This window comes from Zootoca vivipara, chromosome 4 (genome assembly GCF_965207765.1).
Source record: "Zootoca vivipara chromosome 4, rZooViv2.hap1.1, whole genome shotgun sequence".
NCBI classification, from domain to species: domain Eukaryota; kingdom Metazoa; phylum Chordata; class Lepidosauria; order Squamata; family Lacertidae; genus Zootoca; species Zootoca vivipara.
This window is the reverse complement of record NC_142587.1, coordinates 94,742,919-94,756,561: the sequence shown is the minus strand read 5'-3', so window position 1 is coordinate 94,756,561 and position 13,643 is coordinate 94,742,919. Positions and strand designations below refer to the sequence as shown.

The 13,643-nt window shown below is 49.0% G+C and overlaps 1 protein-coding gene across 1 annotated transcript in view; it reads right to left on the bottom strand.

Annotated features, from left to right (window-relative positions):
• Positions 1 to 346: 346 nt before the first annotated feature.
• GAB2 (GRB2 associated binding protein 2) overlaps positions 347 to 13,643 on the bottom strand; it is a 127,925-nt gene continuing 114,628 nt past the window's right edge. Inside the window, exons 4-10 of the mRNA XM_035114566.3 lie at positions 10,471 to 11,057; positions 8,226 to 8,320; positions 7,360 to 7,642; positions 4,496 to 4,586; positions 3,988 to 4,090; positions 2,011 to 2,136; positions 347 to 1,481 (exon numbers count right to left, since the gene is read on the bottom strand). Of these exons, the coding sequence (XP_034970457.1) occupies positions 1,341 to 1,481; positions 2,011 to 2,136; positions 3,988 to 4,090; positions 4,496 to 4,586; positions 7,360 to 7,642; positions 8,226 to 8,320; positions 10,471 to 11,057 (1,426 nt within the window). The 3' untranslated portion in view covers positions 347 to 1,340. The remainder of the gene's footprint in view (positions 1,482 to 2,010; positions 2,137 to 3,987; positions 4,091 to 4,495; positions 4,587 to 7,359; positions 7,643 to 8,225; positions 8,321 to 10,470; positions 11,058 to 13,643) is intronic.

Sequence of the window (13,643 nt, the reverse complement as noted above, 5' to 3'; positions counted from 1 at the left end):
CCATAAAGAGGCATGTTGAGACTATGGGTCGAGTGCATCACTTAACTTGTAGCCACAATGACACAGAGCTTGAACCCACTTTCAGCTGGTATTCAGTGGCACATCCACCTTTGCCATTATCCAGATACGACTAGGAATCTGGAGGGTTACCGTGAGACAGGGTTCAAACCTAACAGGACAATTTTGCTGACATCTTTTTTGTGGGTTTTTTTTTGTGTGTGTTTTGTGCCTGGACTAAGCATTGAGGCAATGGGCAATTTCAAACACATTACAGCTGAATATTTGTAAATATTCAACCTTTCGCCAACACCTGAATTTTCGTTTCGAAAATGCGAAAAGTTCTAACGAGTTTTGAGTGCGCTAGATTTATTGGCAAGCATTGGACATGAACAGTGGCTATTCCTGGAAATGGAACGTCGGACTGGATAGACCTTTAGCACAACCCGACAGGGCTCGTCTGACGGTCTCAACTACGAATCTCTTGAGCTGCCAGACATCAAACGTACTCACCTACTAAGCACAACTGCACACCAGCTACCAAACACGGTCAAACATCAAAGGCTGAACTCAAACATTACAGGATATCAGATACAGATATCAAATATTCCGCAAATGTTCAACAAATATGCAAGAATTCAGAAAAGATTCGACATGAAGATTTGTGAAGGAGAATCTCGGAGGGGAACCAACACACTTTCCCAAGAAACTGATAAATGCCAACGAGCAGTGGTCGTTTCCTTACACCCACGTCCTCACAAGGATAGCTCTCCTAAGTGCTCCGAGGACGGGGATGCCTGTAATTTGCAAGGTAAACAAAAACCAGCGCTTCCACAGGCTTTGCTGAAAATCAAACACGCTTAGAGCCGACGTCTGGCCACTTTCTCTCCTGTAAAGGGATCAGGAGACGGAAGAGGGAGGCAAAAGGGAGACCAAAGATATCCCAGCAGAAGCCCAACATTCTGCCATACCGGCACCGGTTGGGCTCGGGTCAGGTGTACTTTGAGGAAGAGGAGAAAACGGTGGATACAAGGCGGGTTCGGTGATGACTGAAAGCATGCAGGCCGTCAAGATTCCCAGTATTGCTATGTTGAATTTTGCAGATAAATTTTGCACCAGGAGCTCTGGCATCCTTTAGCACTGGCAAGCAGTTATCAGCCATGTTTTCCCCCCGGAAGTGAACTTTGCTTTCTCAATCGACCCTGGCGCTAGCAGTCCTTGCTGAACGACGGCCGGTGGCCCAGCGCCTTGATGGGCAGAACTATTTAGTCTCTGCCCTTCCGGAAGGCTCTCTCACTCTCTTTTTCCTCTCTCTCTTTATCCTGGTGTACCTCCGCCGGCTATTACTTCACCGCCTTGTTGGGCTCTGAAGACTGCCGGACGTCTGTCCACTCCTGCATGGTGCTTTGCAAAGCTTGCGTCTTCTCCTTGTCAACTTGTACGTAGTCGACCTTCTCATCTGAGGCAACCGAGGATGTGGAGGGCTGGTGACGGGGAAGAAGGAAGCACATAACAGTTGAACGTGGTTGCACATCTACCCCAAAACAGAGTGGGTGGCAGGGGGTGGTGAGAGAAGGGAACCTTTTTTCAGCCTGGGGCCCACATTCCCTTATACACAACCTTTCGGGGGCCACATGGCGGGTGTGCCAAGAGGCAAAACGGGGTGGAGCAACAGTTGTGTCTCTTGTACACATTCCTCTTTAACCAGGCCTTTGGCTGATAGACATCCAATGCCCTTTAAAAATGTGTTGGGGGGCTGTTATTGTTTTTTATTTTTATTATGCGTTTTGTGTTTATATATTGCGATTTTACGTTGTGAACCGCCCTAAGACCTGCGGGTCTAGCGTAGTATACAAATTGAAATAATACCGGTAATAATAATAATAATAATAATAATAATACACAAGCAATGTATAGTTCAGAGGATGCTATGCAGAAAGTGCATTGCTTGAATGGGACAGAACATTACTTGTTTGCACCCCATTTGATTAATGCAAAGTCTTTGGGCTATACCTTTCTGTGAGGGCCAGGTGAGCTTGGCTGGAAGTCCAGAGCCAGGTAATCGACATTTCCTGTGCTCTTTTTCGTGGCCGGGCTGCTTGTGCCGCTGGGGATGGGCGATGCAGAGACTGGGTTTTGCTGGAAAAGACACATAAAGAAGGAACAAGTGAAAAAGGCACAGGACCGGCCACAAACCGGCGCTTGCGGATTCCTTCTTTCCAAAGAAACCACAGTCAGAAGCCAAGGTCTGTTCTTGGAACTCCTGTTCACGGTTTGGTTTGAAGAAAGAAACCACAACTCTGGCTCACGCCGAAAGCTTTATGGTTTGTTTCCCGACTTCCGGAAGGAACAGCAAAGCGGGGGCTGATGGAACTGCCTGCATCAACATATACGGCTTAATTACAGACTATAGTTTTCCTAACTAAGATTAGCAGCCGGCTGGTAGCCTCGGACTCGGTGCCAGTGGCTGGTTAGGTCAAGCATTAGGCAAGGGCCCCAGAGTCTCAGAAGGGCCCCTCGCAGGCATGACCCAGAGCCATCTCACCATCCATTGTCCTTCCTGCTGGATGAGAAGTAGTGTGGTTTTTAGATGGGAGCAAAGCTTTGCTCCCATTCTGTCAAGTACAGGAGTTCCCCTCTCCCTTCTTGTAGCTCACCGATAAGAATTAACAAGCATTTGGTAGATTTATAGTCCTTTTATTACAGGAAGTACAAACATGTAACCCTTTGCAAGGGTATCGGTTGCTCACTCTGATTCCACCCCACTTCTGGGTCGCCAATGGAAAGTCCCTCCCCCCCGTGTCTCCTTTGTTCTCTGACACGCTCAGAACACCCCCCCTCTCAACTGATATATTGCCCAGCTGCTCCCTCCCTTCTGGTTGCTTAGCTACTATCTCATAGCTGGGTAGTTCCTCTCTCAACTGTGCAGCTTCTGTGTCTGCCTGTCTCTCTGCTTCTGGAAACGCTGGAAGGGGGGGGGCAGCAAATATTCTCCCTCTTCTTCTGTTAGGAGCTGACTAGCTGGAACGTGTCCAGAAGAGGGCAACCAAAATGGTCAAAGGCCTGGAAACGATGCCTTATGAGGAACGGCTTAGGGAGCTGGGTATGTTTAGCCTGGAGAAGAGAAGGTTAAGGGGTGATATGATAGCCATGTTCGAATATATTAAAGGATGCCATATAGAGGAGGGTGAAAGGTTGTTTCCTGCTGCTCCAGAGAAGCGGACACGGAGCAATGGATTCAAACTACAAGAAAGAAGATTCCACCTAAACATTAGGAAGAACTTCCTGACAGTAAGAGCTGTTCGGCAGTGGAATTTGCTACCAAGGAGTGTGGTGGAATCTCCTTCTTTGGAGGTCTTTAAGCGGAAGCTTGACAGCCATCTGTCAGGAATGCTTTGATGGTGTTTCCTGCTTGGCAGGGGGTTGGACTGGATGGCCCTTGTGGTCTCTTCCAACTCTATGATTCTATGATTCTGATCTCCCTGAGATTGCATTTCCCAATCCTTCAGTCCAGCCCAGCCCATGACACATTCTCAGTGGTTGTCCTCTGTCTTAATTTAATTTACCCAAAATGCAATGACCCAGCCTATAGATCTATAAAACCTAGACCAAATATCTAAATCTATAGAGAAGGAACACTGCTCAGCGGTAGAGCACCTGTTTTACATGCAGAAAGTCTCGGGTTCAGTCCCAGGCAGGGCTGGGAGAGTGCCCTGTCTAAAATAATCGAGAGCTGCTGCCAGTCCGTGTAGGCAATACTACACTGGATGGGCCCCAATGGTCTGACTCAGTACAGGCAGCATCCTGTGTTGAGGCCAGGCATTGCATTTTGGGTAAATTAAGACGGCGGGCAGCCACCAGGGGTTCAAATGCTGCTCACCCACTGCTAAAATGTGAGCTGGGGTTGGGGGCACTAAGGACGAGGGAGGAAGATGGAGTATGGAGAGAGAACTTAGGTTGTACTGAGAAATGGATTCTGCAGGGACTTACCATGGCTACGTAATTCTCTTCACTGTCTCCGGAGTCTGTGCTGGTGATGCTCTGGGTGGAGATGGGACGACAGTATTGGGAAAAGTTGGAGTTGAAGGTCTGGCTGTAATGAGAGTTGAGAAGATGAGTTGGGCTAGGTGAGGTCCCTTACACATCCTGTCCCCCCACCCCTCCATTTACACAATCCGCTGGCGTGTTGAATGGGGACTCTGCACATGCCCCAACCGCTTTCCTCCGGAAAACTTGCTCTTTGGTGCTAAATCGGAACGAACAGCAGTCCACGGAGAACTCAATTGCTGTTTGTTCCGATTGAGTGCTAAAACTGTGACTTTTCCCGGGGGGAAAGAGGAGAGGAAAACGGAAGTGTGAATAAGTCCCCCTTCAACCCTCTGTTGACCCCATGGAGGGCCCTTGCTCTGTTTCATGGGCAAGATCTTCACTTAAGAAAGCTGGTCGCTTTGAGAGCAGCCAAGCCTGGTCTGTGCCGGACAAGGGGTCCTTTACTCACCCAGGCCTGGACCAGGACTTGGTGACCGGTGACTTGAAGGGAAGCTCATCGATAACGGTGTTGTTCCTCAAGTCCAGAGGCGTTGGCTTTGCTGGAGCGGAGAGAGATCTGAGTCAGAGATCTGAGCAATCGTTTAATGGACACTTGATTGACAGGACTGATAGAAAAAAAAACAGGAATTTGGCAGGCGTCTGGTCGGCCGCTGTGGGAACAGGATGCTGGACTAGATGGGCCATTGGCCTGATCCAGCAGACTCTTCTTAGGTGCTTATGGCAGACTGGCAGCCTCCTGAGGTGCGGATAAAAGGTAAAGGTAAAGGGACCCCTGACCATTAGGTCCAGTCGTGACCGAATCTGGGGTTGCAGCGCTCATCTCGTGTTATTGGCTGAGGGAGCCGGCGTATAGCTTCCAGGTCATGTGGCCAGCATGACAAAGCCGCTTCTGGCAAACTAGAGCAGCTCACGGAAACGCTGTTTACCTTCCCACTGTAGCGCTTCCTATTTATCTACTTGCATTTTGATGTGCTTTCGAACTGCTAGGTTGGCAGGAGCTGGGACCGAGCAACGGGAACTCACCCCGTCACAGGGATTCGAACCGCTGACCTTCTGATCAGCAAGCCCTAGGCTCAGTGGTTTACCCACAGCGCCACCTGGGTCCCTGAGGTGCGGATATTAGCCTCTAAATGCAGCTTCAAGCCACAGCAGTTGCCACACACATTGCAGAAATATCAAATCACCCACAGAAGAAAACGGCAGGAAAGTGGTTTCTTTCCTTCCCTGAACTAAAAGGTAAAGGGACCCCCTGACTGTTACGTCCAGTCATGGACAACTCTGGGGTTGCACGCTCATCTCACTTTCAGGCCGAGGGAGCCGGCGTTTGTCCGCAGACAGCTTCCAGGTCATGTGGCCAGCATGACTAAGCCGCTTCTGGTGAACCAGAATTTCTCTCCTGATTAAGCCAGTCCAGCCATGTCATTTTCAAAAGCCCACAGGCAACAGGCCCCTGTGTGATCAAAGATAGATTGCTCAGAACATGGGTGTTCCATTTTGGCTTCAGTGGCCATGAAAACACTATAAATGTAAAGGGACCCCTGACCATTAGGTCCAGTCTTGACTGACTCTGAGGTTGTGGCGCTCATCTCGCATTATTGGCCGAGGGAGCCGGTGTACAGCTTCTAGGTCATGTGGCCAGCATGACAAAGCTGCTTCTGGCGAACCAGAGCAGCGCACAGAAACGCTGTTTACCTTCCCGCCAGAGCGGTACCTATTTATCTACTTGCGCTTTGACGTGCTTTCGAACTGCTAGGTTGGCAGGAGCTGGGACTGAGCAACGGGAGCTCACCCCGTTGCGGGGATTCGAACCACCAATCTTCCGATCGGCAAGCCCTAGTCCCTTCCCTGAACGAAATGAATGCAAAAAAACCCCTCCCAAAATAACTCCCAGTCCCCTGAAATGAGGGATAAGCTAGGGTATGGGAGCAGGGAATAATAGAATCGTAGAGCTAGAGGGCACCTAGAGGGTCATCTAGTTCAACCCCCCCCGCAATGCTTGACCACTGCTTAAACTCCTCCAAGGAAGGAGAGTGCAAAACCTCTTGATGGAGTCTGTTCCATTGCAGAACAGCTCAAAATAATAGAATAGAATAGAATAGAATAGAATAGAATAGAATAGAATAGGACAAACTTGGTCAAGCTTTAAGACCTTGAAGACTAAGGCTCACTCAGCCATGAAGCTCACTGGGTGACCTTGGGCCAGTCTCTCAGCCTAATCCACACTTACGGTACCTCACAGGATTGTTGAGAGGGGGAAAAGGCAGAACCCACGTAAACTACCTCGAGCTCCATGGAGGCAAGGGTGGCATGTGAATGCATTAAATCAGGGGTTGCCAACTCCGAAGAGACTGCGATCTACTCACAGAGTTAAAAACTGGCAGTGATCTACCACCTTTTGGGGTGTTCAGGTCAAAGTTGTTTAGGAAGGAGGAAAGCCCTGTTTTTTAGGGGTTCAGGTCAAAGTTGTTGAGCTTTTCTGAGGCGGGAAGAAAGCCCTGTTTTGGGGGGTTAAGGGCTAAAATGTTGAGCATTTTTAGGGGAGCTGAAGTTGTTGAGCTTCTTTGGGGGAAGCCAGTGATATACCAGTCAGTGATCTACCACAGACGTCCAGTGATCTACCAGTAGATCACGATCTACTTGTTGGACGTGCCTCCATTAAATAAATAAAAAATAAACCAATAGCCTGTCCAAAATCTTCGTCTGTCAGCTCGGAGGTGGTGGGAGGCTCCCGTTTGGCATTCAAAGGTAGACAGCACTTTTCAAGTGCCTTTGGCGAGCCATCCAAACGTTGGCATGGTTGGCATCTGCTAAGGGCCCACCCTCCAGCAGGAGCCCACTGAGAACGAGCACCAAGGACCCCCTGGTATGGCGAAATAGACTCACTGGGAGAGAGGTAAAGGTAAAGGGACCCCTGACCATTAGGTCCAATTGCGGACGACTTTGGGGTTGTGGCGCTCATCTCGCTATACTGGCCGAGGGAGCCGGCGTACAGCTTCCGGGTCATGTGGCCAGTATGACTAAGCCGCTTCTGGCGAACCAGAGCAGCGCACGGAAACGCCGTTTACCCTCCCGCTTGGAGCGGTATCTATTTATCTACTTGCACTTTGGCGTGCTTTTGAACTGCTAGGTTGGCAGGAGCAGAGACTGAGCAACGGGAGCTCACCCCGTTGCGGGGATTCGAACCGCCAACCTTCTGATCGGCAAGCCCTAGGCCCTGTGGTTTAACCCACAGAGCCACCTGCGTCCCTGTGAGAGAACCACCACCCAAAAAAGCCCAGAGCCGAGGGCAGCTTGGAGGGAAGCGGGGCTTACCTTTGCGGTCTGGCTTGAGGTTGCGGTTGACGGGCGGGGGCTGGATTTCGCTCATCCTCCTGTGCAGCTGAGAACTGCTGCTACCTTTGTGGACCGGGAAGGTAGAGGAGGACATGCCCATCAAGTCCAGGTGGTGAGGCCCGGGGCTCATGGGGATGTAGAGGTGCTGAGAGTTGTCGTTCGACCTCTCCGTGCTGATCAGGACCGAAGAGCCTGGGTTCATGGGCACATAGTTGTCTTCTGAGTCCGCGCTGTGAGAGCGAGCCACCGTCGCCTTGTTTTGCTGGGGAAGGGAGAAGGTGGTGACACTTGGAAGTGAGAGCAGAGCCGGTGGGAAAGGCGGCAGAGAGGGAAAACTCAGGTTCTAGGTCTTCGGAATTTTTTGCAAGGCAGCTTCCTGAGAAGCACAGATTTTATATTATTTTATATTCATTTATTAATTTAATTTATATACCCGGGGGTCTCAGGGTGGTTCACAGAATAAAATCAAGACATAAAACCACAATAATAAAATTAAAAACAACAACCCAATAGCCTCCCCCCCCCCAAAGCACATTTTAAAAGGGGATAGGATGTAAATTGGATCAACCAAAGGCCGGGTTAAAAAGGAATGTTTTTGCCTGGCACCTAATGGTGTATAAAGAAGGTGCCAGGCGAACTTCCCTGGGGAGAGCATTCCACAGATGGGGAGCCACTGCAGAGAAGGCCCCGTTTTCATGTTGCCACCCTCCGAACCTCTTGAGGAGGGCGTACACAAAGGAGGGCCTCTGAAGACGATCTCAGGGTATATATGTATGTATGTATTTATAGAAAACCTCAAGTTGCTAGTCCTTAGGACACCAGCTAACCGAGCACCCATAGCTTACCAGATATGAGTTGAATCCAGCATTCACAGACTCTGCTGACTGAACTGCGCTGCTGCTGCTGTGCTGAGGATATTCATACGTTTCACAAGATGAAGCTGAAATCAGTGACATCGAAATCACAGTTAACAAACAGTAAACAAAGTTTATTTAGAGGATCAACTTAGTGGGTTCTCCCAATTCCTTTTAGATGGAGGACAAACAAAAGCCAAAATTCCTAGAGTGCAGATTTCATGAGCGTTGGATGAAGTTGTACATCATCTGCACCCTCAGGGCAACTGACTAATGCAAGCCATGCAACAGATACAGCTCTCTCCTTCAACATACTACCACCGGTTCTCGCCCCACGTTGTCTAACAGTAGAGCCGGATGGGCCTCAGAACCTGGGAGGAATTTTGTCCCGCCTCTTATTTTTCTACATCAAGGTCCTTCTGGAATAGGAATTCTATTTCTGAGTGATGGAGATGCAAGAGTGGTGTGTCCATTTATTGTTGGCATCCGTCTGTCTCGAGAGACAATGGAGTGCGCCTCCGGGGATGAAGGGAAACCGCTGCATCTGCAGCACTCAAGTGACCTCTCTGGGACGCAAGCTTGGGCAGTGTGTATGGAGGTCCTGGGCTGCCCAGAAGACAAGACCCTGCTCTCAGCCTTGATGAGATGGTCCAAAGGAAGGCAGGGCAAGACCTTTGACACCACCATGGCTGCAGGAGTTGCTGGAAGGAGGCATACAAGGTACCACCCAACCATCTTAGAGACTCCACTTGGGATTTGTGGAGGGTTTACTTCTTAGCTTTTTCTTCTCCCAAAATCTGGAGGTTTAGGATCAGAGTTTTCCCTCTCCTAGATGGGCTCCCTTCCCAAGTGGGCGAGACCCACCTGCCCCTCACTTCCCTTGACAGCATGTGCAGAAACCACCTTCTTGACCATTGGACCCACTCTTGGTCTCATCTGCTCAAGCCACCAGAGCCTGTCTTTGCATGCAGGGAAAGTCCCTCACTGCCAGGCTTCAGGGAATCAGGTCCCTCCCTCGGTGGTAGTGAATAAGCAAATCAAACGAAAGGAGCGCTCTTACCAGTTAGTTTCTTTAATAATCACAGTGAGAGACAAAGGAATGTATATCTCTCTCTAGAAATGGCATTGTTCCCAGTAAAGGCTCACACCATCTGTCCCTACTAATTTACACCACGTTGGGTAATCTGAGCCTGTTGCCCCTGGGCTCTCTGTTCTATCACTTTCCAAGCCCGTCTACTCATAGGCGAAGGGGGGGGGGTCAGGAATGCTGTCCAAGGACACTGAATCTGCCAGCTCTCTCTCTCCTGGTGTTTCAAGAAGGATACTGACAAGCTGGAACGTGTCCAGAGGAGGGCAACCAAAATGGTCAAAGGCCTGGAAACAATGCCTTATAAGGAATGGCTTAGGGAGCTGGGTATGTTTAGCCTGGAGAAGAGAAGGTTAAGGGGTGATATGATAGCCATGTTCAAATATATAAAAGGATGTCATATAGAGGAGGGTGAAAGGTTGTTTGCTGCTGCTCCAGAGAAGCGGACACGGAGCAATGGATTCAAACTACAAGAAAGAAGATTCCACCTAAACATTAGGAAGAACTTCCTGCCAGTAAGGGCTGTTCGACAGTGGAATTTGCTGCCAAGAAGTGTGGTGGAGTCTCCTTCTTTGGAGGTCTTTAAGCGGAGGCTTGACAGGCATATGTCAAGAATGGTTTGATGGTGTTTCCTGCTTGGCAGGGGGTTGGACTGGATGGCCCTTGTGGTCTCTTCCAACTCTATGATTCTATGATTCCTCTTCTAGCTGTTCCTCACCCAGTATTTCCCAGCTTCCCCCCTCTGGACTAGGCCCCTCTGCAAACCGCTGTTCTAAATCAATACTGTCCAGTTACTGCCCTTGGGAATGTTCAGGAGAAGGGGCCAGCTCCCACCATTCCTCCTCAGCCCAGCCCGACACTCACTGAGGGTTGGAAACTCATTGGTTGCCCTCAGCTGTTTTAGTCAGTCAGTGGAAGCTGTTTCCTGGGGTGTGGCCGCTGTCTCATGCTGGCAAGCTTCTAGGAGCCATAGGTGAGAGCTGATTGCAAGGTGGGGACCAAAGGTGGACCAACTACCCCATCAGAGGTACTGCCCCTCCCCTAACAGCCCATGCACCGCAGCTCCTGCCCAAAGCCTCGGAGAACCGCTGGCAGTCATAGCAGTATAGCCACCTATAGTCATCCAATGCAAACAGCTCTGATACGCACCTCGATGCAGCTTGCAGTTTTCCATTGCAGGCAGTGTATTCCTTCTGGGAATGGTAGCGGCAACTGAGCCCACGCCTAGGCCTTCGCTATCTAGCAGGCGCTGCTGAGGGCTGCCCCACCGTGTTTCTGGCTGCCCTGGTTTAGGTGGCCTTGGTGGGGGAGTGGCAGGCGTTTCGTTGGAGGCCACCCCCAGGGTGTTGTGGTTCTTGTCCAGCGTGAATGTCCGTGGAATCTGATAAATGGACAAAGGGGTGCCAGGGACGTCGTACGAGTCAGTGGACAGCTCCCCGAAGTCCTTGCAAAGGGTGTTGTTGGGGGTTTTGAAGGTGTACACCTCCTCGCTATCCGTTTCGGAACCCGTGAGGCTGGATTTGGTGTGCGTGTAGCACCCGAAACTCCTCGGAAGGTCGTAGGCACTGTCCCTGAGCTCCGAGTTGTGCCGGCTCGGCTTGGGCAAGCTGTAGAAGCCGTGGACTTGCCCACCCACCCCGTTGACACAGTGCCCGTTCCCCTGAGACAGCTTCTGGACAGATGGGTCGCTTCTCATGAAGAACGAGGATCTTGTGGCTTGAGAGAAACTAGCACTCCTAAAATGAAAAGTGGGAGAGAAGCCGTGAGGCAGAGATTCACATTGGGCACTGCCTAATATCTTCCTATAGAAATAGAAATGTAACATGTCGTCACGCTCTGCAGCATGCGGAACAGCAGGCTGGGTGAGCTGTTTAACAGAGGGAGGGAAGTCACCTTACCCCCCCCCCCCATTAAACACCCCTGCAGTGAGGTGTAACATGGCAGGGGGCCTTCACATAGCAGTTTAGCAAGCTGCTGTGTGAAGCAGCTCTCCCTCTCCATTAACATTTGGAAAATGCAATCTGGTTTAGGGATAGGTGGGGATTTGTCAGAGAAGTCTCAATACATCAACAAATTATAATTTTCACGATTCTTGGAGAAATGTTGTAACAACCTGCTATAAAACTTAAATGGGTTTATAGTGTAGAGACGTTAAGCTCTCAAACCCCAACTGTGGGATCGTAGCAGTAACTGGTCTGTGTAATGTGATCTTACCTATGGCTCTGAGCTCCACATAGTGGCCTGTAAAATTGTGAATAATTGTCTTGGGTCACACAAGTGTTGTGAAAGGAAATTTGCAGCCTTGGCAACAATGAAGATGAGTACTATGGGATACAATTACTCGCAGTTCATTGCAACGATAATCCCAGAGCAGGTTACATAAGCCATTAAAATAGCAGAGAGACAGTAAAATATTACAAATAAATGGACCATGCGACCTGCAGCAAGCAGAAAACCGAAAGGGTAATCGCAAACAGGCACTATGCCCAGCAAACGCACCAAAAACTCTTAGGAACTGGCACCAGTTGCATCTCAGAGAAGTTCTATAACTGTGGGGGCCACCACCAAGAAAGCCATCCCTTGGGTTGCTGCACTGCAAATATCAAATAGCTCCAGCTCCACCAGGATGACCTCGCTCACAGATTTTAATGCACCAATGTGCACACACCTACAACAGATCTTAATAAACACACACAATTTTAAATGTTTTTTTAAAAGAGAAAGAGCAAGGGAAGCTCATTCAGTCATCCCATCAGCCGGCATTTAAATTTAAGAATTTAAAGGTAAAGGACCCTTGGATGGTTAAGTCCAGTCAAAGGCAACTATGGGGTGCAGCGCTCATCTCGCCTTTCAGGACGAGGGAGCCGGCGTTTGTCCACAGACAACTTTATGGGTCATGTGGCTGGCAGGACTAAACCGCTTCCGGCACACGGAACACCGTGATGGAAATCAAGAGTGCACGGAAATGCTGTTTACATTCCCGCCACAGAGGTACCTATTTATCTACTTGCACTGATAAGTGTTTGAACTGCTAGGTTGGCAGGAGCTGGGACAGAGGAACAGGAACTCACTCCGTCATGGGGATTTGAACCGCTGACCTTTTGATCAACAAGCCCAAGAGGCTCAGTGGTTTAGACCACAGCGCCACCCGCGTTCCATTGCTGCACAATGGAACTACCCCTTCCTCTCTGATCCCCTGCAAATTCCAGATGCTCTAGCAGGTCCTCCAACCCTCTGGAGCAGAGTTTTTGGGTGTGTCGGGTGGTGGAGAGGTTGGGGAAGCTCCACTGCTGAAGCAGACATCTATTCCTCTCATGCGGTGCTATTGGTGGATGCAACCCAATGCTGTTGAAAGGTCCCAAATGGCTGGATACAAAGGGGTTTTTAATGACCTTCCATTAGCTGCATCAGAAGCGAAGCATGCTTTTAATTATTAATGAAAAACAGATGTAGGGGTGAAATTCTCTTGAGCCCGGGAAAGCCCTGGGGTTCACCGAGAATCCAGCTGTGGTTCAAGCATGTTGGGGCCTTCTGATTCACATGGCTGGTACCTCTCCAGCTGTTGCCCACCGCCCTTTGGGCCATTTATGGGTCCCTTCTCACATCACGTTTCCAGCACGTTCCAGTATGGTTTGATGGGAAGGAAAAGGCAGCAAGCTCTAGGGAAACTGGAAACCAGTATAATGATAACAAACCAACTGGGGCCAGCAGAAACTAAACGAAAAGCCACAACACTGCTAGAATAAAGAAGGCTTACAGCACATATTTCTGTATTTGTTTCATAAAATCTATACACCTCTTGACTGTTATTTTAAAAAAATCAACAATCAAAGTGGTATACCCAAAGGTAAAACAAGAAAAAAAATCACAATGAATAGTATATGTAGCTGCAGGACAGAGAGTCGGAAGTCCTTTTACTTTTTTCTGTTTTCCCCGTAGTTTTTCCTGTCTTTCCTTTTTCTCCCCCTTTCTCTAATTTTCTGTTCAGGGAGGCTTTTAATGTTTAATAGATTATTGTGTTTTGTTTTTCTGTTGGAAGCCGCCCAGAGTGGCTGGGGAAACCCAGCCAGATTGGCGGGGTATAAATAAATCATTATTATTATTATTATTATTATTATTATTATTATTATTATTAAGGCCTCTCCTTTTCTTCTTTCTGACTTCACTCTTTTTTAGACTGTTTTAGACTTATTTTAGTATATTATAAAAGGGGCTTTGTAATGGATATGTGCTTTTGTATATCTAAGTATCAATAAGTAAATCAAATAAAAAGGGGGGGGGGAATCACAACCCTACTTTAAAACATACCAGAAATTACCTAT